This window comes from Miscanthus floridulus, chromosome 8, assembly GCF_019320115.1.
Source record: "Miscanthus floridulus cultivar M001 chromosome 8, ASM1932011v1, whole genome shotgun sequence".
NCBI classification, from domain to species: Eukaryota; Viridiplantae; Streptophyta; class Magnoliopsida; order Poales; family Poaceae; genus Miscanthus; species Miscanthus floridulus.
Window position 1 is genome coordinate 81,466,845 of NC_089587.1, and position 25,409 is coordinate 81,492,253.

General features: G+C 47.0%; 1 protein-coding gene across 1 annotated transcript; it reads left to right on the forward strand.

Annotated features, from left to right (window-relative positions):
* Positions 1-11,309: 11,309 nt before the first annotated feature.
* LOC136472751 (RPM1-interacting protein 4-like) lies at positions 11,310-14,243 on the forward strand. The gene is made up of 4 exons (XM_066470463.1): positions 11,310-11,449; positions 13,033-13,455; positions 13,586-13,780; positions 13,870-14,243. The coding sequence occupies exons 1-4, from the start codon at positions 11,444-11,446 to the stop codon at positions 13,900-13,902; spliced, it is 657 nt and encodes a 218-aa protein (XP_066326560.1). The 5' UTR covers positions 11,310-11,443; the 3' UTR covers positions 13,903-14,243.
* Positions 14,244-25,409: the final 11,166 nt, after the last annotated feature.

A 25,409-nucleotide genomic window follows, 5' to 3' on the forward strand; every position in this document is an offset into this window, starting at 1 on the left:
TTCTATTGGCCAACAGCACTCAAAGATGCAGAAGAGCTCGTCAGAACATGCAAGAATTGCCAAATGTTTGCTAGGCAATCACATGTGCCGGCTCACAACTTAATATGCATACCGCCGGCTTGGCTATTCTCATGCTGGGGGCTGGATCAAGTCGGACCACTCAAAAAAGCAAAAGGAGGCTTCGAATACATATTTGTGGCAATCAACAAATTTACAAAGTGGATTGAATACAAACCTTTGATCAAATACATTGTAGAAAAGGCAGTAGAATTCATACAAGACATCATGCATAGGTTCGACATGCCCAACAGAATAATCACAGATCTTGGTTCACCATTTACAGCAAGAGAATTCCAATACTGGGCAAGAGATTGTGGGATAGAAATCAACTTTGCATTAGTAGCACACCCACAGGCCAATGGACAAGTCGAAAGAGCAAATGGACTCATATTACAAGGTTTAAAACCAAGATTATATGAAGATTTGAAAGATTATGGTGGAAAATGAATCGACGAATTACCAAAAGTAGTATGGGGTCTAAGAACCTAGATCAGTAGAGCAACTGGATACTCACCGTTCTTTCTGGTCTACGGATCAGAGGCAGTACTACCAGCCGACTTAATATGCCTATCTCCAAGAATAGAACAATATGAAGAAGGCGAAGCAGAAGAAACAAGGCGGTTAGAAATTGATTCAATAGAAGAAATAAGAGACAGTGCAATCATACAAAATGCAAGATGTCAGCAAGGGTTACGAAGACATTTTGACAAAAGTACTCAACCCCGATCACTAAAGCCAGGGGACTTAGTACTACGACTAATCCAGAAGAAAGATGGACGACACAAACTACTTAGTCCATGGGAAGGACCCTTCATCATGAAGACAGCAACAGGACCTAGCACATACGAGTTGATGACTCTAGATGAAATACCTATAAAGAACACTTGGCATATTAGCCAGCTCAAAAGATTCTACAATTAAGTACAACAGATTGTACTCAAGTTTCAAGAGAAATAAAACAGAGATTATTCAAGAAGAATAGCTTCAAATATGAGCCCTGTCCAACGAACAGAACCAACCCGTAATCAGGTTGGGGAAAAAGGGGCTTCCCTGTTAACAGCCAACCTAGAAACGGTTGCGCTACACGGGCAATCTTGTCACTCAACCATATGGAGATGGTTTGGCTGACGACCAACGGCCAAATAGCTTCTTGGGTAAGGAGACCCAAGCTAGCATTTGTCACTCTACCATAAAGAGATGGTACAACTGATAGCCCTGTCCAACGGACAGAACCAACCCGTAATTAGGTTGGGGAAAAAGGGGCAGTCCTACAAACAGCTCAACCCAAAAACGGTTGTTGCTATACGAGCGCAATCGCTTACCCCAAGAGCTGGTACGATTGCTTACTTACCCTGCAAATAGCTAACCCAGAAACAGTTGTGCTATACGGGTTCGGTCGCCTACCCCAAGAGTGGTACGATCGAATACTTCGCCCAAGAAGCGGCACAAGCACTCCAACAACTCGGTCGCCTACCACAAGAGTGGTACGATCGACTACTTCACCCAAGAAGCGGCACAAACACTCCAACAACTCGGTCGCCTACCCCAAGAGTGGTACGATCGACTACTTTGCCCAAAAAGCGGCACAAGCACTCCAACAGCTCGGTCGCCTACCCTAAGAGTGGTACGATCAACTACTTCGCCCAAGAAGCGGCACAAGCACTCCAACAGCTCGGTCGCCTACCCCAAGAGTGGTACGATCGACTACTTCGCCCAAGAAGCGGCACAAGAACTTCAACAACTCGGTCGCCTACCCCAAGAGTGGTACGATCGACTACTTTGCTCAAGAAGCGGCACAAGCACTCCAACAACTCGGTCGCCTACCCCAAGAGTGGTACGATCGACTACTTTGCCCAAAAAGCAGCACAAGCACTCCAACAGCTCGGTCACCTACCCCAAGAGTGGTACGATCGACTACTTCACCCAAGAAGCGGCACAAGCACTCCAATAGCTCGGCCGCCTACCCCAAGAGTGGTACGATCGACTACTTCACCCAAGAAGCAGTACAAGCACTCCAACAACTCGATCGCCTACCCCAAGAGTGGTACGATCAACTACGTTGCCCAAGGAGGGGCACAAACACTCCAACAACTCGATCGCCTACCCCAAGAGTGGTACGATCAACTACTTCACCCAAGAAGCGGCACAAGCACTCCAACAACTCGGTCACCTACCAAGAGTGGTACGATCGACTACTTCACCCAAGAAGCGGCACAAGCACTCCAACAGCTCGGTTGCCTACCCCAAGAGTGGTACGATCAACTACTTCGCCCAGAAAGGGACACAAGCACTCCAACAACTCGGTCACCTACCCCAAGAGCGGCACGATCGACTACGTTGCCCAAGGAGGGGCACAAACACTCCAACAACTCGATCGTCTACCCCAAGAGCGGTACAATCGACTACTTCGACCAAAGAGCTGCACAAACACTCCAAACAACTCGGTCGCTGACCCAAAGAGCGAAACAAGCTATGGCAAAGCAGAAAAAAGCCACATGGAAAGATAGGGCAAAACTTGTCCATATTATTCAAAGACATCTAAGAAGAAAAGAAAGACAGGACGAAGCCTGCTCACATCTTAAAAATTCAGAGACAAAGTATATTACAAGGACATCAAAAGAAGGTTGACTTTTCACATCTATTCAAGAAGACGGAAGAGGAGGAAGTACATTCATTTGATCAAGAATTTGGTCTGATAGACCACTAAGCTATACTTTGGCCTCCCCCTAGTGTCTTGAAAACTCAGCCATTACAGAAGCTTCAGTAATCCACTCAAAAGGAGCATCAGGGGCAACAACCCGGACATAAGAAACCACATTGTTGATGCACCGGTAAAAGCCACCCTTCACAAAATCATAAAACCGGGAAAAAAGCACCGATAATCCCTGCTCGGCAAAGAACTGAAGGAACAAGAAGAAAATCTCAGAACTCCACCATGAAGTACTCAGAGGCTTATCAATCTCAAGATCGCCGATCCTAAGTCTTTTCAGTACTAGCAAGAACATGAAGTCTAACAAAACAACAATTTATACCGAGTTGTTTGCACGAGAGCCAGACAAAGCGCTCGAAGACAATCTCTCAAGATGATGTTCTACACATACCGAGTTATTTACATGGTGCAAACGAAAGCCAGACAATGCACTCCACCTACCAAAGAGTCATTTCACGACAAATGGAAACAACTCGTCTACTCAAAGCTACGGATACGTACCACGAAGCAACTGCTCGGAAGAAATCCTGATCACTCACACAATTCGTCTGACGAATAAGTAAAGCAAAGACATCCACACAGAGAAACAAAAGAAGCCACATCAAAAGAAAAGGAAAAGAGAAATTGGGGAAACAAAGTTTATGATGATCATAGAAGAACACGACTACTACATACATCAAATCACCAAGATAAATCTACGACCGGACAATCTGCTTTTCAATATCCTTTACGCCAACATCAAAGCGAGGGCTAATGACAACGCATCCAGCCATCATCAGTTCCTCGCTGGAGACCCGCTAGCCACAGATTCGACATCATCGTCATCTTCGACAGCAAGGGCGCCCTAGTCAACTTTGTCTTCGGTGGCAAGCGCCTCCTAATCAACCTCATCTTCACTATCACTACTAAGGACGATCAAATCCGCCCTTGTCAAAGTAGCATCAGCAGCAGAGAGGGGGACAAGAGTGACCATAGGAGCAACTGAGGGATCCTCCTTCTATAGAGGGACAACCGACGCTGATGTCCCAACAACGGGAGCCTTCCCCACCACCGGAGGGGCTGGCAATGAAGGCGACGACGAAGACCTTCCGCTCGACGACTCCGCCACGGCCGTCCTCAGAGAGCGAACAAGCGAAGAACACGACACCTTACGGACACTCTGCCTATGGATGAACTTCTTCTTCATCATTGTGGCTATGGTGAAACAATTGTGGAGTGGCCAGTTAAATAGAGACCAAATCGCCATCCCAGGCAGTTCAACATCCTCCTCGAGATAAGGATGGAGTTAAAACTTTCTTCATAAAAGGTTAAGGGCAGAGTTAATTCCTTCATCAAAACCAACATGGTGATTCGGCTTCTACCATCAACCACGTGATGATCCATTTACTGACATAGCTAAAATGACGGAAGGCATAAATCTACACAATGGTACGATCCAACAGGCAGATTTCAGACTTATCCATCCAGCACCACGGTAGAGTTTTCAGATTACTACAAGAACAACCCATCAACCATGAAGAAATAAAGGGCCACCTCGCAAGGAACAAAAGAACCCGGTTATTAAAGAAAGAACTCGGGAGCCTCATGAATAACCAGGATTACAGTAGAAAAATGAATGACAACTCTGAAGACAAGATTCTTTCCATTACAAATGGCTTCAAAAATAAAAGATTACACATCTTACAAGACCCAATGAACTCGGCATTACGACAAGCAAGGTAGCAAAAAGGAGCCCAGACACAACTAGGCTCTGGAACGATTACGTGCTCCAATTTGCTACTCGGTAGAACAAACCATGCTTGGCTACACTGTTTTCTTCAAAGGATGGACGTAGTGCATCCAAGGCGGAAATCAACAGCATGGCGGGACAACATAGACTAGGGGAAGTCGGCAGGCATCTGTCTACCCAAGCCCAACGTGATGCAGGATCAGGTGTTGATCTGCACTGGACAGCCTCAAGACAAACGACGAGGATCAACCCAGAACTGCCAGATGAAGAAACGAAGCCCACATCACAAGACTTCCTCCAACTACCACCATGTACTTCCAAGTACAATGCCGCTGTGGGATTAGTCTACCTCTAATCCCTATCACAAGACTTCCTCCAGCTACAACAAAATACGCCCGAGGGCTGCTCTACTTCACACACTATCATATTCATAACTACAGAGACTTCAGAACAGGCAACAAAAGGCTCGATGAATCAAAACAGCACTCTGAAAGGGCATTTATAGGCAAAAGAAGCGGTGCACATGGACTAGGAGCACCAACAGAAGAAATCTAACAAAGGACATAATGAAAAGACAGAATTCAATGAAAGAGGACTCTAGCGTGAAAGAACGGCACTCAAGGACAAGCATATCCAAGAGAATATTCCACAAGTAACAATACAACCCGTAAAGACATGCATTGAATTCTCCAACAACCAGAATGACAACAGCAATAAGTAACCGAACAAACAACTCAGAGACGTATGAAGGACCACATACAAAATTACAATGTCAAAGGATTACAGTCGAAAAAGAACTCAGACAAAGAAAAATTATACATCTCATTGATCGAAGACAAATACAAAGGTTACAGACGGCCAAACAGGACCGGATAAACTCAGACATAAGATAGAGATAAGATTCTTAAATATTGCAACAAGGAACCCAGTGGCGGCAGCAGCGACAGCCCAGACGCAGAAGAACAGATAGAGCACCATGTTCATTACCAAGCAAGCATAAGCCCAGGGGCTGCTCAACCTCACACACCAGCATATCTACGAATGAAGAAAGAATTGAAGAAGAAATTTCCTACTCGAGGAAGAACCACAACCAACAAAGAAGGTATTTATAGTAAACCAGAGGTAAACAAGGCTAAAGATCACAAGAAAAAAAGAGGAAAAGAACAAAAGAGCAAAGCAACAAAGACGAATAGTACCCAAAAGCAAGATTTCTGACAAAAAGTAAAAGAAGACGCTCACTCATGGCTATATAAGACCCATCCGTGACCAGCAAAAGACAAAGACCAAAGAAGTAAAAATCAAGACCCTTCTTCCGGCTTCCTTTCAATAGAAAAGAACCCGGAGAAGGCTCGGGGGCTGCAAGTACCTACCATAGAAAAACATATTTTCAAATTTTTTGATCCTCTAGCTTTTTGTACCAAAAAACAAGAGGCTCGGGGGCTACACTCAATGAGTGTAATTTTTGCAAAATTGCACTCGCTGCACTCAAAGGAAAAAGAACCCAGAGGACATCAAGCAAAAGTGCACATCAGCCAAAAGAAGAATCAAAGAAGATCATCTCAAGATTTCACTTCAAAAAGGACCCAGATCAAGACTACAACAACTCGGCCGTTAAAGCTCAATCATGAAATGCTCGGGAGCTTGTCGATGGGGAACCCTACGGGCCCCCCATAGACCATACTGCAGGGAGATAGGCCTTGGTAACAAGGCCTACAGCCTAATCGCCAAGAAGAACGCGGAATAAAGCAATGTGCAAAACCGAAACTCCAACTCAAACTATACAAGGAAAGGCGCCCGAAGCGTAGCTTAGGACTCTGACCTTGTACCCGAATAGGACACAAACAACGCCTCTCAGCGCCTAGACTATAAAGGGCTGGTGAGGGTACCCATTGTAAGAGGAGAACGCATACCCGATACTTAAAGCAATACAACGCAAACAGGCTAACGCCAAAACTAGACGTAAGGTTATTACTCGACCAAGTCGAGGGTCTGAACCAGTATAAATCGTGAGTCTCTTTGCGAAACCGCTGAATTCCGCTATTCGTCGAAGCCCGAACAACTGTTCCGGGTACCCCCATGGCAGGCTATCGGTGGTAAAACATCGACATCATCCTCGTCCCCCTCATCAGACAACACAATCAGTGATTGAACGGTACGACCAACTCGCGATCTATGCTCATCTAACTTCTTCTCCTCATACCTTGCACGAGCTAGCTCTATGGCATGTTCCTCGCTGCAACCAATCCCTTCATGTATAAAATATAATCAGTTAGGAACACGATTATATTACATTTAAAATCAGACAACGAAAAAATGCTTTCAAGCACTCACTGGCACATAATTCAACAACATACTCGTTCAAGACCTGCATCTGTACTCTTGTCTCCTCCCTTGCCTCATTCCTTGTCCTCTCCTCCTCTAACATCATCCGTCTCTCCAATCCCCATTTGTTAAGCCCAATATCGATCGGGTTACAAATACCACGTTGTCTAGCAAACTCACGTATCTTTTCTATGTGATGTTTAACGAATAGGTTGACGTAGTCAGGTCCATATCCCCTCTTCCATGCAATTACTTGCCTCTTCTTCAGTTCATCCAAGAACTTAGCTTGACCATCATAACATTTCCACCTACATTTTCTAGTGCTCTGTTCAAATAAAAAATTATATCATATATGTCTTAGCAAAAGAAACAAAATACGATTTCATGTTTACCACAAAAATAATCAACCTTATCATACTCAACCATATGGCCGCAATAATGGCATATTCCAAGCTCCGAAGGGACTAGGCCATAGTTGGATTTAACATCACATTCACACATGATGGCAGGTGCTTTGTAAATTACCCTTTCTTTCTTCTTTTCCTTAACCTTTCGCAGTTCTTTCGGTCATTGGTTCTTAGGACCATACAACCACTCCTTGAAACGACACTTCGCCATTGAAAACACCTAAATAAGTAGACATTAGTATATGAACACATATAGCTCAACATTTCAACACATACACTTTGCACTTACTTCATGCTTGTTTGGACACACAAACTCCAACGTATTCTTGTTTGGAACCTACCGCTTGAAGTGCTCACGTTGATGTCTCCATCTAAACCAATCATCGAAAAGAAGGTACCTAGGATCAAACTTATCTGCACCGTCGATCCACTGAAAGAAAAAGCACCTCTCATGGTCCTACACAACGAGATTCCAACAAAATATTAGTAACATACTTAACAAATAAAGAAAAAGGATAGTGAAAAATAATTTCTTACATTAAAACGACTGCGTGTGTAGAAGCAACACGCCGCTGTGTCCGGATGTTTCGATTGAAAAATATGGGCCGGGAAACCACAGTCACAGTTAGGGACAAGGAGGTCAGAAGAGACGGGGCATCTTTGCTAGACGCGTCGGGGTATAATTCTCAAGGACAACCCCGTTTTTACCAAAATTTCTCCCAAAACATTTCTTTCATCTAACAAAACGGATGTAATTTAACAAACAAAACTCAAAACATCACAAATAATTGTCAATGCAAACGATAACTACAATACAACCAATTTCGTTCTAAGAACCGAAAGCAATTAACATTAAACCCTAAACCTAGGGTTTTCCATTTGACGCGCAACAATAAACCCATAACATAAATACATGCGTCTAGGTTTGCTAGCTTTTTCACGCCTTGACATCATCCTACGGTTGTATAATACATATATTGAGGGATAGAATAAAAACCTAAGTGATGGCGATTCTTAAGTTTAAAAATCCGACTAATATACACCAAATCGATGCGAAAAAACTAGGAGAGGAACGATGATACCTTACTCTCGAAGATCTACGGATCAAATCAAAGTTTTCAAGGTCCAATATGCCGATTCGTGAGGTAGGGTGAAATGGGGAGAAAAAAAACCCAAGAGGGAGGAGAAAGAAGAGGAAGAACGCTCGGACAGAAAGGTTGGGCCAGGGTTAAAATAAAGGCTCGGCGCCGGTCACTCTGGCGCCGAGTTTTCTGCCATGTCACCTTCTACGTTCGCTTCGAGCCCAGAAGCTCGGTGCTAGCATCGACGGCGCCGAGCTAAGGGTCCATATTCTAAAATCTTTCCTCTAACGGTCTATTTGTGACAAACTTAAAAAAAAAGACTAAAAAGTAAAAAAAAAAATCGTTTGTGTTGCGCTCTCAAACATCAGGCGCTCCGGAACGGCGAGCCTCGCGTGCCCACGCACGCCCAGCCGAAGAAGCTGCCGCGTTCGAGGAGGGCGACACGTACGCCGAAACAGACACGGACGGCGTACCGGGTCGGCACTCGGCAGGAGACCAGCGCTCCCAAGCCCCCACCGCGTACCGAACCCCGTACGGCCGCCCCTGGACGACGGACGGACGACCTGGACCGCGTGCCTACCAGTTACCGCCGCTCCGCCGAGAGAGCCCAAGGAAAACGGACGACGCGCACGACCCGGCCCCGGACCGGGACCGCGTTTCCCCACCAAACCCTCGGGTCTTGTCGCCGTCCACCGCGTCGCGGCCGCGCGAGCGAGAGCATAACCTGACGACGACCTGAGAACCGAGAGAGCCCCGACAGACAAGAAGCTGCCTCGATGGCAGTCGGCAGCAGGTGCTTGCCGTGCTGAGGTGAGCGCGTGCGTCCAGACTCGAGAGTGACCCACGAGGAGAAAAACTAAAATGACCCCTTTTTTTGATAAAACTCAAAGGACCCTTTAATAACAACTCTGGTATCTTTATATGATACTAGTACTATCATGCTATAAAGCACAAAGCAGGATAACAAATCACGTACACTGCTGCAGATTAAAGGATTATTAATTTGGGCATATGGAAGCATCCAGCTAAGGAGCTCGGATCTCATTGGGTTGCTGCTGCTGTGCAACTGCAGCTGCAAATTGCAACGCAAGCCGGGAGCGGGGAGCGGACACGCGGTCAAAGATGAACGCCAACGTTTGTTTTAAGTGTTTGTTTATTGAGAGAATTCCTGATAAATGATCCGTTCCTTTTTTTTTTTTTGACTCTCAAAAAATTTACATTCCCTATTTGACACCGAGTTTAACTTTCATTCCTTATACGACACTCCGTTAGATTTTCTATCCGTGAACCGTGAACCGTTAACCGCCATGTGAAAAGACGATTTTGCCCCTGTGGGCCCCACCACCCTTCTCCCTCCTCTCCTCCGCTTCTCCCTCCTGTCCGCGCCCGTATAAGCAGCGCACACAGCGCAATGGGCCCCACCACCCTTCTCCCTCCTCTCCTCCCCTTCTCCCTCCTGGGCGCCGAGTCGCATGAGTGGTGAGGCTTGGCGCGCAGCAACGAGGCAGCCGCGTCAGGCCTGCGCGCCACGCTCGACGCCCTGCTCCTCCGCGCGCGGCGTCGGTGGTGGTTGCGGTACGGCGCATCCCACCGCCGAGGAGGGATTTGGCGAGTCCGACGGCACGGACGACGCGGAGTCGTGCTGCTTCATGGACGCGGCCGAGGACGCGATGCCGACCCCGGCAGCAAAGTGGGCGTGCAGGGCGTGCGCGCGGAGGCGAGGCGTTGGTGCTGCTGCTGCCGTGCCGGCACCTGTGCCTGTGCAAGGCGTGCGAGCCCCGGACGGACGCCTGCCCCGTCTGCTCCGGCGCCAAGAACGCGGCCATCCACATCGCGCCCAACTGATGGCGTCGGCTCGGTTCGGCTCCGGCGATCTCGCCGCCAACGCCAGCGCAGTGAGAGAGTGAGAAGGGTGGTGGGGCCCATAGGGGCAAAATCGTCTTTTCACATGGCAGTTAACGGTCCACGGACGGAAAATCCAACGGAGTGTCATATAAGAAACGAAAGTTGAACTCGATGTCAAATAGGGAACGAAAATTTTTTGAGGGCCAAGAAAGAAACAAGTCATTTGTCTGGTGTCAAATAAAAAATTATCTCTTGTTTATTTATTTATGCGCCTTATTTGGTTGGGCTTATTTGGTTTATAAGACGTACTTTTTCAGCCAACGAACAATATTTTTGTCTCTCACAAAATCAACCAACAATACTTTCAATCATGACTTATCAGCCAAACTCAGATGAACAGGGCGCATCGATTCGATCAAAATAGTAAGCTTCGAGGATTCTTTCGGTCAAAATTGTGTGTGGTTGTCAATTTTCAATCCTAATACTGTAATTCCTAACAAACCTCCTGTATTACAGCTGAGGCTGTTTGGTACGTCTGAAATGACAAGCAGAGTTACCCAAAAAGAAACAAACAAAAAAAAGCCACATGGATTCCATGGACGAAAAAATCTATCCTCTCCACTCAAAGGAATGTAATTTTGGTTTTTACGAGACAAACAATTTTAGATACTGACGTCTATGGTTTTACTCCTATCATTTTAGATTATAAGTCGTTTTGTTTGCTATGTATATAGACATATTATTATTATATCTAGATACATAACAAAATAGATATATAAAAAAGTTAAAGTGACTTATAATTTAAAACAGATGGAGTATTAGATTATTATTATAAAATATTTTGTAGTCACACTATCTAGAAACATAAATGTTGGTACTGTTTTTTTATAAACTTAAATAAATTAGCATATTTGAAATTTAGAATTATATTTTTTTTCTTTGACAGAGAGTAGCATGGGATTGATTGGTAAGAAAAGGCACCACCAGAAAAGAGGCCGGCCTCGTGGCGCCTTGCATATAAGAATGCAACGCAACCGGCCTCTCTCCCCGTCATTTTCTTGGCGTTATAGTCCTGCCGGCCGGCCTGGAGGATTGATCAGCAAAGCTAATAGCCAGGCGGCAGGAGCCAGTTGCCGGAACGAACGCACAGACAGCCGCATAAATCCATCCATCCTCTCCCTCTCTCCCTGCAGGCCGGCAGCCGTTGGAGCCACAGACGACAAGGCAACTCCGATCGAGTCTGATCCCTCTTCTCGTCTCATCTCATCTCTGCGCTTGAAACACCGCCATGGCTGTAAGTTCCCTCTCCACTCTCCTCGTTCTCCTTTTCCTCGCTCGCCTTCCATGGCAACAGCCCTCGATGCTTTTCACGGTTGGTTTAGTTTCTTTCGGTTGTGACTTGTAAGCCACGGTTTTTTCAGTTTGATTTTGTAGCGCGATCTAGTTTGCATCTTGTACTCCTATACTTCGCACAAAAGAACAAGTCTTTCACCACCAAGAATAGGGTGTTCCATGGTTCTCTCGGAAAGGGTTCAGTTCGTCTCCGTATGTTTTCCAGCCGGATGCGGTATCTGAATCTGAATTTTCTGAAGGAACAAGAGCATCGCTGCGAGTAGACTTCTAGCCATTAAGAGCAACCTTCTTCTGAGCAATCGGAAAAGAGCAAGAGCAACCATGGAATTAGAACTAGAGCCCATTTCTTGCGTGAGCTGTTGAATATCTTGGCGTGTAGAGATCCATAACTGGTGACTGAATCCCTGCCTCAAACTTGTGAAATATCTTTCGGTCACAATCTGTCGCCCTGATAGTCTTCATCTCTCATAAATGATAGATGCACAAAGCTAGAAGATGCTGCTAGGTTAACTGATTGGAATACGACTCCCATTTTTTTTCTGAAAAAAATGAGAGTCGTATGAATGAAGATTGGAATACACCCACCACAATTCAAAACGAACTCATGGTGTAAGCCGTGCACGCACCCCAAATTCACCTAATCTAAAAAATTTGCCCTTAGGTGCCGTTTGGTACAGCTCCGCGAGCCGCTACACCAGCAGCTTCATATGCTGTGTGAGATTGAAGGCACCTTCATGTGCTGTCAATTCCATGGTAATGGACATTATATTATAAGATATATGTATGAGTTTTTTTTATAAGGGACACTGTATGAGATTAATTGGTCCAAGTGTAGTAGTACTAGAGACTGCGTCAGGTAAAACCTTGCATTACGTTTTCAAAACCAGAGAGTAGATAGATGTACACACGTAAGATGCACATAATCTTGACCTGAATTTTCTCTTCCATTTGGGAGACTTAGGCAGACATGAGGCGTCATCAGCCAGGCAGACCTTCGTTGTCAGGCTGCCTTTAGAAGCTTTGCAGATTGTCAAACCAAGTACCAACCAACCACTGCACTAGCGTGTCCCTTTTATCCTTGATTTGTACATGTGGCCATGCACAAGCATGTGATTAGCTTCCCTGTTTGATTGTTCATTTACCACATCTGTTCCGTTGACTAGTTCATGCACTGAGTCAACGGCCGCAAGTCATGGCGTACGAGTTCCTCCTGTACGTTTCCTTTGGACTTTGGTTGATCACGCCCCATGTCAACTTGAATTGATGTCCACGTTCTGCCATTACAACTGGTCTTGCAATTCTGATGGCTGACTGCTCTAGAAGAAAACTGAAAACAAAAGGCATTGACTCTTAGTATTTTCCACTGTTTTTTGAAAGAAAAATCCAAATTTTACATTGCTTTTTGAAAGAAAAGTCTAAATTTGAAGTAGCATTGGAATTGTTCTACAAGTGTTGTCTTTGCAATTGTTGGAAAGAAAAAATGGCGGCTGATTCTTGTGGGTTTGGATGCCTGTGGGAATGCAGCAGCCGAAGAACGCGCACGTGCCCAGGTTCGGCAACTGGGACAACGACGGCAACGTGCCGTACACGCTCTACTTCGAGAACGCGCGCAAGGGCAAGGGCGCCGGCGGCAAGATGATCAACCCCAACGACCCCGCCGAGAACCCGGAGGCCTTCTCCATGGCCGCGCCGACGCCTCCGCGGCACGAGCGCCGGCCCAGCGACGCGCCGGTGCCGGCGCCGGCGCCGGTGTCGCCCAACCCCTACGCCGGGTCGCCGTACCACCACCGCCAAGGCGGAAGAGCCGGCGGGCGGGCCGCCGGAGGGTACAGCGTCGAGCAGTCGCCCGTGCACCCGTACAGCAGCTCCGAGAGCCCCGGGTATGGCCTCGTGGCCAACTCCGTCGACCGGTCCCGCGCCAAGGGCGGCTCGCGCGGCAACGAGACGGTGAGTGAGGCTGGCTAGCTCTGCCTTGTTAATTTCACACTGCGCCGCCCTGCCATGCCAATGCCGTACCGCCGGCAGCGCTTGTGACGAGCTGGTGATCGATTTAACGCGGTGGATGGATGCAATGCAGCCGACGAGGGGCTCGGCGGTGCCCAAGTTCGGCGACTGGGACTCCAACCCGGCGTCGGCTGACGGCTACACGCACATCTTCAACAAGGTGAGGGAGGAGAAGCAGACCCAGGCGGGGAAGCCGGCGGCGTACGGCAAGGACGGCGCGCGTGGCAACGGCGCCAAGCAGCACCACGACGACGGCTACGTCTCATCGGTGAGCGGCGCACAGCCATGCTCCAGATATTAGCTAGCTGGTTCTGTTCTGTCATCTCATTCGAGCTTCGCATTTGGGTTTGGTTGCAGAAATTCTCATGCTTTGGATGGTGCAAGCAGTAGAGATCGATTGCCTGGTGAAAGGTGATGAATGATGAATTGATGATGGATACATACAAATGCTGGTTCGTTTGGGATGTAAATCTGGAGGAGGGGTTGTGATTCGGCCTGGACTGCAGTCCCATCTCTGATGGGGGCATGAAACGATCTCCATGATCTTTTTGTGGTAGCTTACACTTCAGTTTTGAAGTGAGACATAGAGTTGGTGTCATGGTAGAGGAAGCATTGCATTGTTGTGTTGGTTTCTTCAGTATTGAATTGAATTTACAGTACATGTATGTACGACAGTATTGCACTCACTCTGAACTCTGAAGTGAACATATATACAGTATGTTGTTGGCGTATGGTTTGTTCTTGGTGTGCTCAAACGGTTACTGGTGTACGGCCTGGAAAAGATTACAGTTCTCGTTTCTTTTTTACTCTGTATAATCGCAGCAGTACTGCAGTAGTCACTGTTTAGGGTTGGGAAGGGACAATGACTAAGGATGGCAACGGATCGGGTTTGGGGCGGATATCCGCGGGTTTCGGGTTCTGCGGGTTCGGGTTTGGGGATGGTTTTTCACCCACGGTTTTCGGGTTCGGGGCCCCGAAACCAATCGGGTTCGGTTTCGGGTTTGGTTTTCCACCCGTGGATATCCAATGGATATCCGAAATAAATCATTTGGAATTAAAACTCATGTTTTATAATATACTAATAATAATTTGTTTACTTAGATTATTAAATTTATTTAAAGTTGACTCATGAAAATATTTATTATTTGTTGCCTCTTGTTTATACATGTGAATATGTGTATATATATCCGCGGGTTTCGGGTATCCATTCTAGTTTCGGGTATCCGTTCGGGTTTCGGGTATCCGCGGGTTTGGTTTTGGTGATGGATTTCCACCCGAATCGGTTTTCGGGGCGGATTCGGGTTTCGATTTCGGGTTTCGGTTTTGGGTGCACGGAGACTCCACCCGATCCGAACCCGACCCGTTGCCATCCGTATCCATGACCCAAGACCACCTTGTCTCTGTCGCTAGGTGTGAATGTTGGATCCGTCCGGCGTCTCCTATCGTCTGGGCCAAGAGTCCCCACCCAAGGCCCAACTGGTAGCTGCCCAGGGTAGGCAGGGAGACCGTAACAGAGTTGGAGTAATAATGCCGTACCGGAATCGGAGAAAGAATCCAAGTGTAATATATAGTCCAGGTCCAGCCCTCTCCTAAGTCCTAACCTCGACGAGGATCATCAAAGCTGAGCCGTTTTTTTTTATTTCCCCGAATCCAGGATCCGGGCCATATACACAGACAGAGGTCATCTTCCTAGCCCATCAATCCATTTATCTTCCCCAACGGCTCTGCCACAGTTCATCACTCACTAGTGACCACCACATAGAGGTTACCTCGGGAGAGGGGAGGAAGGAGGGGGAGGACACCACCGCCGCTAGGCAGCGCATGGGGAAGCGAGCTGCTGCCGCCTGCCAGGCCCCCGGCATCTTGCAGCAACCGCGAAGGAGAAAGAAGGAGACGCCCAACGATGCGGCCCCGGTCCTTGGCTCCCGTAGCAGCAGCGGCACCACCCAAGCCACCCAGATCCAAGGCGGGCCTTTGAAGAAGCTGCCGGGGAAGAGGAAGAAGCCAGACAAGCAGATCCAAGGTGGGAAGAAGCCAGACAACGTTGGGGGCCTCCGCTCCTGCGCCTCCGCCACCTTGCAGGTCCCTCTTGTTCCTACCCACTCCTTATCCTAGGGCGCCAAGCGCTCGCGCACCGCCCTTGCCGGCTTGACCTACAAATGGGAGGTGAAACGACCTGATTTCTACGAAGGGAAATCCACGGAGTCGAAGTGTAATAAGACCGTTGTAGATCATATTACCCAAATTTCCAGTCGAATACCACATCCATACAACGATAATATCAGAGTACAAATAGTGCAGAATTACATAATTTATTATATCGCCGCATTGGCAGAATCAAAAGTAGCATTCATTCAGAACAGCTTGAAGATAAGATCGCTAAACTTGAGCGTAGGCACGAAAACCTCAACCGTCAAACTCCTCAGAGCTATACTCCTCAGCAGAACGTGTGTGCCAAAATTTATCAGTACGATTTGTACTGGCCACTCCCACCCTATGAGCATTGCTTTGTGGGAATTGGATGCAAGTTGGATATAATGAAAAGGAACCTATAAGGCTAGGGTTTTCTATGCAATAGCATAATAGTTGGTCAATTTTTAACACCATTCCCACACACATTCCACCTCATTCCCTTTCCAGAGCTAGGTTTTGATCCTAGGATCGATATACCACCGTCTCCACACCATCACCAAATCACAACCATACCATCGCTCAGTCGACAGGCCAACTCCCTCTCGGCACTGTCTCAAGGCCCGTAGCCCCTGGCTACGTCTGACACTCTCTCACGGGGGAAGAAGAGAAGGACTCATCTCAATATCTAGTTTAAGCGAAACCCAGGAAAGGTCCATAGCCGACCAGTCGGCACATGTATCGATCGATCAACCATACACTCTGCAGAGGTTTTACATAACCACAAGATCCGCCTTCCTCGCTGACCATCGTCAACTGGGCTAATTCCGGCCGCTTGCTAGCCTAGGATAATGCCACTCTACCATTCAGCCCTGGTACACCCCAAGTCTAGTCTAGGGTGGCTGAAACTGTGAGTCATGAGCCGGGTCCACAAGGTCTCCATGAAGTCTCGGAAGGGTGTGAGGGGAAATCCTCCACGCCCCGTACCTCCTTACACTGTCCGCTATCAACCTAGCAGTAGTGGCAATATCCTACCAAGTAGTCTGGCCGTCCTGCACCATATAGGGCAAGTGGTACGTAAGGCTTCTCGATGAATCTAAGTACTAGTAAGTCCTTAGGGATGACCAAGCCAGAATGTCTTCATCAGGGTTTCCATTTGGCGTGCCACCACAGCACCTCCACCCCGGGCTCCTCCCATCATAGGTTCACACCTAGGACTACCTCATATACCATTTACCCACCACAGGTATCCATTTCCAGGGGTGCCTAGGTAGCACCACATGGCAAGACTTGCCCTAGGCTCGTCGTATACTCTAACTTGGTCGACACAACCCTCATCCTCCACACACCCAAGTCACACACACAGCACTCTCTCCATAGTCCAGATAACACCAGTTTCCACCACGTATGTAGTATAAGCGTAGTAGAAGTATAAGTAATGAAATATATAGCAGTAAGCGTGTGTCTAGCCTAATAGCAGGGTATGCAGGGGTAAGGTTGCGTCAAGGTAACGACCTTCAAGTAAACATACTACCATGCAAGTCATATCATAGTATGATTGTAGCAGTAAAGTAAAGCAATAGGAGTTCTATATTAGCCATGCGTAATAGGTGCTACGAGATTGGGTGAGATGTGGCACCTTCAGTGTAGTCGTCTCCGTTCTCCTCACGATACTCACGATCCTCGTCCGTCTGGTTCTCCTCTGATTCTGCAACGATCATATTATAGTCGCGTTAGCGACGTCTATAGAATAGCACAAAGAAGCAATGAAAATTCAAATGAGCCAAATACACTCAAACATGGGTTCATTGCGTAAAGCTCGATTTTAGATGAATTTTGGTCCTAGATTCGTATTTTTCTGAGGTCATATGAATTAGTTATGAATTTCTGAAGTTTAATTCCTCTCTGAAAATGGAAAAAGGCTGAATTAATCCTGGGCTGACACGTGTCACGCTGTGGCTGGTCCACGTGGTGTGCTGACGTCAGCATGACATCATTGGATTGGCTCTGAGCTAACAAGTGGGGTCCTACTGATGTCATCTTGATGTCATCAACATCATTGTTCTGATAGGTGGGGCCAGGGTTTCTTGGGTCACTGACCTGTGGGTCCGGTCAGAGTCAACGTCAAGTCAACGGGTGAGTCAATGGTCAATGGGTCAGGGTCACTGATGTGTGCGGCCAGGGCTGCTGACGTCAGTAGATGACGTCACCTCGGCTGTGTTGTTACTAACAGGTGGGTCCCGCATGATGTTGTCATGACGTCAGCATGACGTCACTCACCGACGAGTGGGTCCAGAGTCCCTATGACGCTGACATGTGGGGCTAGGTCAACTATCAACATTGACCGGTCAACGGTCAATGCAGACTGAGTTTGAACTGGGTCGGTTGGGCCTAGATTTAGGCCGGGCCGGCCCGGACACGTGGCAAGCTGTGGCGCTGCCACATCGTAGCCATGGGCTCCCACTAAGCTTCGTCTACCATTCGGCCCGCACTGTGTGGCCCACGGTGGACTCACGTTCACGGTCCATGGACCGTTGGCTGGTCTTTGGTGGACCGAGTCCACCCTCCTTCCCTCTAGCATGGTCCATGTGCACCGGGTGCAAGCGTGTGCGGCTGATGGGGGAGCTCTCTGCTTCCATCCTCGGTGTGCTCCCGCCGGTGGTGTGCTCACCGGTGTGATCCTACGGCGGCGCTGGCGTCCAATTAAGGTGGGGAAAAGCTTCCCCAGGCCATGGTGAACACGATGGTGGGGTCTAGGTGGCGGTCGAGGCTTTCTAGTGCGTTGGCCATGATGGTCGGTGGCTTGGTCGTGGCGGTGCTCGCCGGTGGGGCAGCCAGGGGCTGTTCCAAGGGTTTTGGTGCCCTGTTCCTGTTTAGACTGCTAGCGGGCGATCGAGACAAGTGACGACGGCGACCTTTGGGCGTGGCGGAGTCTGCACACGGTGATGGTGCATGGTGGAACTCTGACTGAGGTACAGTGCTCGTGGCTAGGGCATTGTGGTTGGCTAACAGGGTCTCGGGCTACGTGACTACCCTCCGGGCATCCTAGTGGTGCTACGGCTGCGTCCTAGTCTGGTGAGGCAGCTGGGTGCGCTACCGGCGGCCACGCCATGACGGTGGCATCGGGAGCGCGGTGTGCGCGTGCTCTACTACGGTGTCCATGGGGCTAAGAGGAGTCTCAGCAGTGAGGGCTCACCGTTGGTGTCGAAGGCGATAGGATGGCGGTGCAGTGGAGGGTCGTGGCCATGAAGACGAAGGCAGTGCAGTGCCAACCCACGACCATGATGAAGACGACGGCGTCATCTTCGGCTCTGATGACTTCGGCAGCACGCGGGTGGCTCCGTTCCTCCTCCCACGAACTCCTTCTTGGCCCTCAACTCTCGATGCGGTGGGGCTGCTGGGCCACCAAGCGGTGGCGGTGGCTGAGGGATTCCCTAGGGCTCTGGGCGTGGCTTTATAGCCGAGCTCCATGCCTCCAATGGCGATCGGCATTGTGCGGTGGAAAGGCATGCGTTGCATCCGACAGTGGCACGAGGTTGCGTGAGCACAGCACAAGGGGGAGCAAGGCCATGCCCTCGACGTGACCCCCTGGCCCGCTCCTGCCAACACTGTCGGCCTCCGGTCGCGTGGGCAGTTGAGACGTGGGCGCGAGGAAGGTGAACAGGAAAGCCGACAGGTGGGGCCAAGCGGGCAGTGGGAGCAAGCGAGCGGAGAGGCACACGGGCATGAGTAGCGCGCTGGGCTGCTGCTGGGCTGGCTGCACGAGTTGGGCCGACCTACTGCTGTGCGCGCTAGCAGGGCTAGCCGGCTGCTGTGTGCTAGCGGGCCAAGCAGACCAAGCCATCTACGGGCCTTCTTTCCTTCTTTTCCTTTTTCTGTTTTATTTTTCTTCTCCTTTCTTTGAATTCAAATTTGGTTTGAAATTTGAATTCACAATTGGTGTACCTTATTCATTGGATTTTTAGATATGAGGCCCACAACATTCTTTTATATATATATATATTAGGAATTTATTTAGCTATCTTGTATAACAAAAATAAGTGTAGTTTTGTTATACAAAAATGGAAATGGTTTTCTCTTTATACATTTATTCTTTGGTTTGAGTAATAATTACTTTATGGTTTATTTCTTTAAGGGAGTTGTTAGGCATTACATAAAATAAATGAAAATCCAAATCACCATGTGAGTTAACAATGTATGCTATGCTTCATTTGTTGGTATTTAAATAAACATGATTAACATATGGCATGCCATGCTTATGTGTTGACTTGGGTTGGGGTTGGACCTAATGCATCTCTTAGGTTGGGTTTCTATACATGACACTCATCAACACATGAGAGTTTTTAAGAAAAAATTTGTAGTTGGTATTTTTGGTGTATGGATTTTTGGGTTGTTACAGTCCTACCCCTTTAATAGAATCTCGTCTCTGAGATTAAAGCGTAACGTACTTTTCGAAGAGGTAAGGGTATCATAGCAGGAGGTCAGACTCTTTCTTCCATGTTGCTTCTAAAAGCTCTAGTTTGGTTTTGGTGAATTGATGAAACCATAAGTGCTAACCTAGTTTATCAAGTGATCATGAGATAGGTAGCACACTTGAAGTAGAGAAGCTTATGAAGATCATAGCATGACAATGGTGATGGCATGGCAATGATCAAGGGCTTAAACTTGAAAAGAAGAAAGAAAAAAACAAAAAGATCAAGGCAAAGGTATAAACCAAAGGAGCTATTTTGTTTTTGTGATCAAGACACTTAGAGAGTGTGATCATATTTAGGTTTGATAGCCGTACTATTAAGAGGGGTGAAACTCGTATCGAAATATGGTTATCAAAGTGCCACTAGATGCTCTAACTCATTGCATGTGCATTTAGGATCTAGTGGAATGCTAACACCTTTGATAATATTTGTGAAAATATGCTAACACATGTGCACAAGGTGATACACTTGGTGGTTGGCACATTGGAGCAAGGGTGAAGAAGTTAGAAGTAAAAACAGAGGAGATGCCAGCATCGGTCAAGTGACCGGACGCTGGATCCAAAAGCACTGGACGCTGGCTGCCTGCTTCCGGTCGCATTGACTAGCGGTACAGAGGCTAGGGTTTACCACCGGACGCTGGGCTGTGTCCGGTCGAGGTGGACCAAACACGTCCGGTCGAGGAAAACCGGTTTTTGACCCTTACTGTACTCGACCAAACGCTAAGGCTCTAGCATCCGGTCCATTTTGCCAGAGCGTCCGGTCAGCTTCATAGCCGTTGAAAACTAATAAACAGCGTTTGAAGCTGGTGACACATGGTGTCCATCAGTGGATCGGACGCTGAGTCTAGGGTCCAGTCAGTTGGACCAGAGCATCTGGTCAGAGCGCAGTATGCCTAGTGAAGGGGTACAACGGCTCTATTTCATGGGGGCTTCTATTTAAGCCCCATGGCCAGCTGTGGCTCACATCTTTGGCCATTTTTATTGACATAGCAACCTTGTAAGCCTAGCCAAAGTCCTCCCACTCATCTCCATCATTCATTCATCATCATAGTGAGATTGGGAGTGATCCAAGTGCATTGCTTAAGTGTTTGCATCTAGAGGCACTTGGTGTTCGTGTTTCGATGCGGGCTTCGCTTGTTACTCTTGGTGGTTGCCGCCACCTAGATGGCTTGGAGCAGCAAGGATCGTTGAGCGGAGGGTGGTGATTGTCTTCGGCTTCGATCGTGGTGATTGTGAGAGGTTCTTGACCTTTCCCTGGTGGAGCACCAAAAGGTACTCCAGTGAATTGCTCATGGCTTGTGTGATCCTCATCTTGTGTTGGTTGTGTGGCACCCTATTGAGGGTTTGGCGTGTGAAGCCAATTAGCGCGTGAACCTCCAAGTGAGTGAATCGCCACAATGAGGAGTAGCTTGCCGGCAAGCAAGTGAACCTCGGTAAAAATCATTGTGTTCATTCTTTGATTCCGAGGTGATTGATTGTTATTCATCCTTGTGATTGATTGGTTCACTCCTCTACATGGCGGTATAACTATCTTGATCACTCTCTTTACATTATCGCAAACTCGTTGACAAGCTGTTTAGTGTAACTAATTGTGAGAGCTTGCTTGCTTGGTTGGTGTGGCTCTTTAATTAGCCTTTGAGAGCACACTAACATAGGGTAGTGTCATACCTCTTATGTGAATCGACACTATCTAAACTAGAATTGTGGTAGGTGGCTTGCATTTTGAGTAGGCTAGCGCAACACTTGCTTCGCCTCATAATTGTCTAACTATTTTGTTAAGTGTTGTTGTAGAAATTTTTATTAGGCTATTCAACCCCCCCTCTAGCCATTAGGACCTTTCAACTTCTCTCTCTGTGTGATTGCTCCATTGGATCTTGCACATCGGAATAGTTTTGCTTCGGGTCTCTTTGGTATCTCTTCCTAGAATTTTGATAGGATGTTCTTTATACTCAAGAGTATCTTGAATGTCAAGTGTATCAGTTGGAACTACTTCATCGGGCACTCTTAAACACTTGCATAGCTATGAGACATGGAATACGGGATGTACACCCGCCAATTCCTCAAGTAGCTCAAGTTTGTAGGCGAGCTTTCCAACCCTCTTGCAAATTTTGTATGGGCCGACAAATCTAGGGGCAAGCTTTCCTTTCACATGGAACCTGACAGTTCCACGTAGAGGGGATACCTTGAGATAGACAAAGTCTCCCATATTGAACTTAAGTTCTCTTCTTCTTTTGTCAGCATAGCTCTTGTATCGACTTTGGGCAATTCTCAAATTCTCCTTTACTTGGGCAACTCCTTCTTCGGCATCTTGAATCTTAGTAGAGTCGAAGAACGATCTTTCACCCGGTTGAGACCATATCAAAGGTGTCTTACAAGGTCTGCCATACAGGGCTTCAAACGGTGACATCTTGATGCTGGCTTGGTAGCTGTTGTTGTAAGAGAACTCTGTATAGGGTAGGCATTTCTCCCAATCAGAGCCATAATTCAGTACACTAGCGCGAAGCATATCTTCTAAGATCTAATTTACTCGTTTTGTCTATCCATCTATCTATGGGTGATAAGCGGTACTGAAATCAAGTTTGGTTTCAATGGACTTGTGCAGAGCTTCCCAGAATTGGGACACAAACTGAGGGCCATGATCAGATACAATACTAGAGGGAGCTCCATGCAGTCTGAGAATATGCTCAACATATAGATCTGCTAATTTTTCGGCATCAGTCTTGGTCTTAACTGGTACAAAGTGAGCAATCTTGGTCAAACGATCAACAATCACCCAGATGGAATCATTGCCTTTCTATGAACGGGACAATCCAACTATGAAATCCATGGATATGCTCTCCCATTTCCACTTGGGAATGTTAAGAGGCTTCAGCAATCCTATAGGCCTTTGATGTTCAGCCTTGACTCTATTATAGGTGTCACATCATGCCACATGTCCTGCAATGTCTGTCTTCATGCCTTTCCACCAAAGTGTTTCTTCAAGTCTTGATACATCTTTGAACCTCCAGGGTGAATACAGTACTTGGAATCATGAGCTTCTGACAGAATTTCCTCTCGTAATGCTAGATCAAAAGGAACATAGATTCTGTCCTTGAACTAGATGGTTCCTTATTCATCTTCATGGTGGTTGGTCTTGTAGCCTAGTTTTATCAGACCACGGAGATATTCAATTTCTTCACAACTTTTCTGAGCTTAACGGATGCGATCTGTGAGATCATATTGTATGCAGAGCTCATTCAACAAGCCATGCGGTAGCATCTTAAGTTGGAAATCATTAATCTCTTCCTTGAGCTCAGGTGGTACGGATTCAGTGATCAAAGTGTGATAGTAACTCTTGCGACTTAGAGCATCTGTGACTACATTAGCTTTTCCCGGATGATAGTGAATTTCTAGGTCATAGTCCTTGATCAACTCTAGCCATCGATGTTGCCTCATATTTAGATCTTTCTGAGTGAAAAAGTAATTCAAGCTCTTATGGTTTGTATAAATATCACACTTGTTGCCTATCAAGTAGTGTCTCTAGATCTTTAAGGCATGCACAACTGCTGCTAACTCAAGATCATGAGTAGGGTAATGGTTCTCGTGTTCTTTCAACTGTTGAGACGCATATGCTATCACTCTTGCATCTTGCATCAGTACACAACCAAGTCCTTGACGGGAGGCATCACAATAGACTACAAAATCCTAACTGATATTAGGCAATGCTAGCACAGGAGTTGTGGTAAGCTTCTATTTCAATTCCTAGAAGCTTTGTTTGTACTCGGGTGTCCATTCAAACTCCTTAGTCTTCTTTAGGAGGTTGGTCATTGGATGGGCTATCTTGAAAAAGTTCTCGATGAATCAGCGATAATATCCAGCCAATCCCAAGAAACTTCTGATTTCTATCACATTATGTGGTTGATCCCACTCTTTCATAGCTTCAATCTTGGCTAGGTCAACTGTGACACCTTCAGCTGATAGTACATGGCCTAAGAAGGCAACTTCCTATAGCCAAAATTCGCATTTACTGAACTTTGCGTAGAGCTGATGTTGGGCTAGTTTTTCTAGTATAGTTCTCAGACGATGTTCATGTTCTTCAGCGGTGGATGAATAGATAAGGATGTCATCAATGAATACTACCATGAACTTATCCAGATCATCCATGAAAACCTTATTCATCATGTTCATGAAGTAGGCGGGAGCATTCGTGAGTCCAAAGGACACCACGGTGAACTCAAACTACCCATACCTAGTCACAAAAGTTGTCTTCGGGATGTCACTCTCTCAAATCTTCATCTGATGATAGCCAGATCTGAGATCAATCTTGGAGAAATACTTGGCACCTCAAAGCTGATCAAGCAGATCATCAATCCTTGGCAGGGGGTACTTGTTCTTGATGGTGACTGCGTTCAAGTTCCGGTAATCAATGCACATTCTCATTGAGCCATCCTTCTTCTTAACAAATAGAATAGGGGATCTCCAGGGTGAAGCACTGGGTCTGATATATCCCTTCGAGATGAGCTCATCAAGCTATTTCTTGAGCTTGGCCAGTTCATCAACTGACATGCGATAGGGTCTCTTGGCAATCAGTCCTGTTCTCGACAAAAGATCAATGATGAACTCTACATCATGGTCTGATGGCATACCCAATAATTCTTCAGAGAATACATTGGGATATTCTCTGACCACAGGCACATCATGAACTGTCTTCTCCTCTTTCTGCGATTCTGAACTCGCTTTAAGGGCACATAGGATGGAAGTGGACTTTCCGAACTGGGGTTCACATCTAATAACTTGGCCTGATGGGTGGGTCACTTGGACGTATCTAGGTGAACATGATGTGATACCTCGGTGAATAGTCAACCAATCCATACCTAAGATGACATCTAGGTTTGTGGAAGGTAACAGGGTTAGGTTGGCTTTAAAGATAAGACCCTCAATGGTAAGACTCACTCCCTTACAGATGTGGGTGCATTTTAGGTCTCCTAAAGGTGAGCTGGTGATTATGGGCTTTCCACGTGGGGTTACAGGTAAGTCATGCTCTCGTGCAAACTTGGATGATATGTAAGAACAAGTTGCTCTAGAGTCAAATAGAACTGATGCAGTATTGCCATGAACTAAAAACATACCATACACTACGTCAGGGGTAGCCTATGCTTCCTCGGCATCCAGATGGTTGAGACATCCTCAGGTAGCAGATCCCTTGAACTGAGACTTCTGAGCAGCTAAGTTCTGTGGGCACTCAGTGGCTTTGTGACCTGGTTGGCCACAAGCGAAGCAGGTGAAAGGCGTACTGCCTGTAGGGGTTGGCGCGGGT

Excerpts from the sequence above, each read along its gene's own strand:
- LOC136472751 (XM_066470463.1), top strand. Across the intron at positions 13,456-13,585 it reads GCTCGCGCGGCAACGAGACG|CCGACGAGGGGCTCGGCGGT; the intron begins GTGAGTGAGGCT and ends GATGCAATGCAG. Across the intron at positions 13,781-13,869 it reads ACGACGGCTACGTCTCATCG|AAATTCTCATGCTTTGGATG; the intron begins GTGAGCGGCGCA and ends GTTTGGTTGCAG.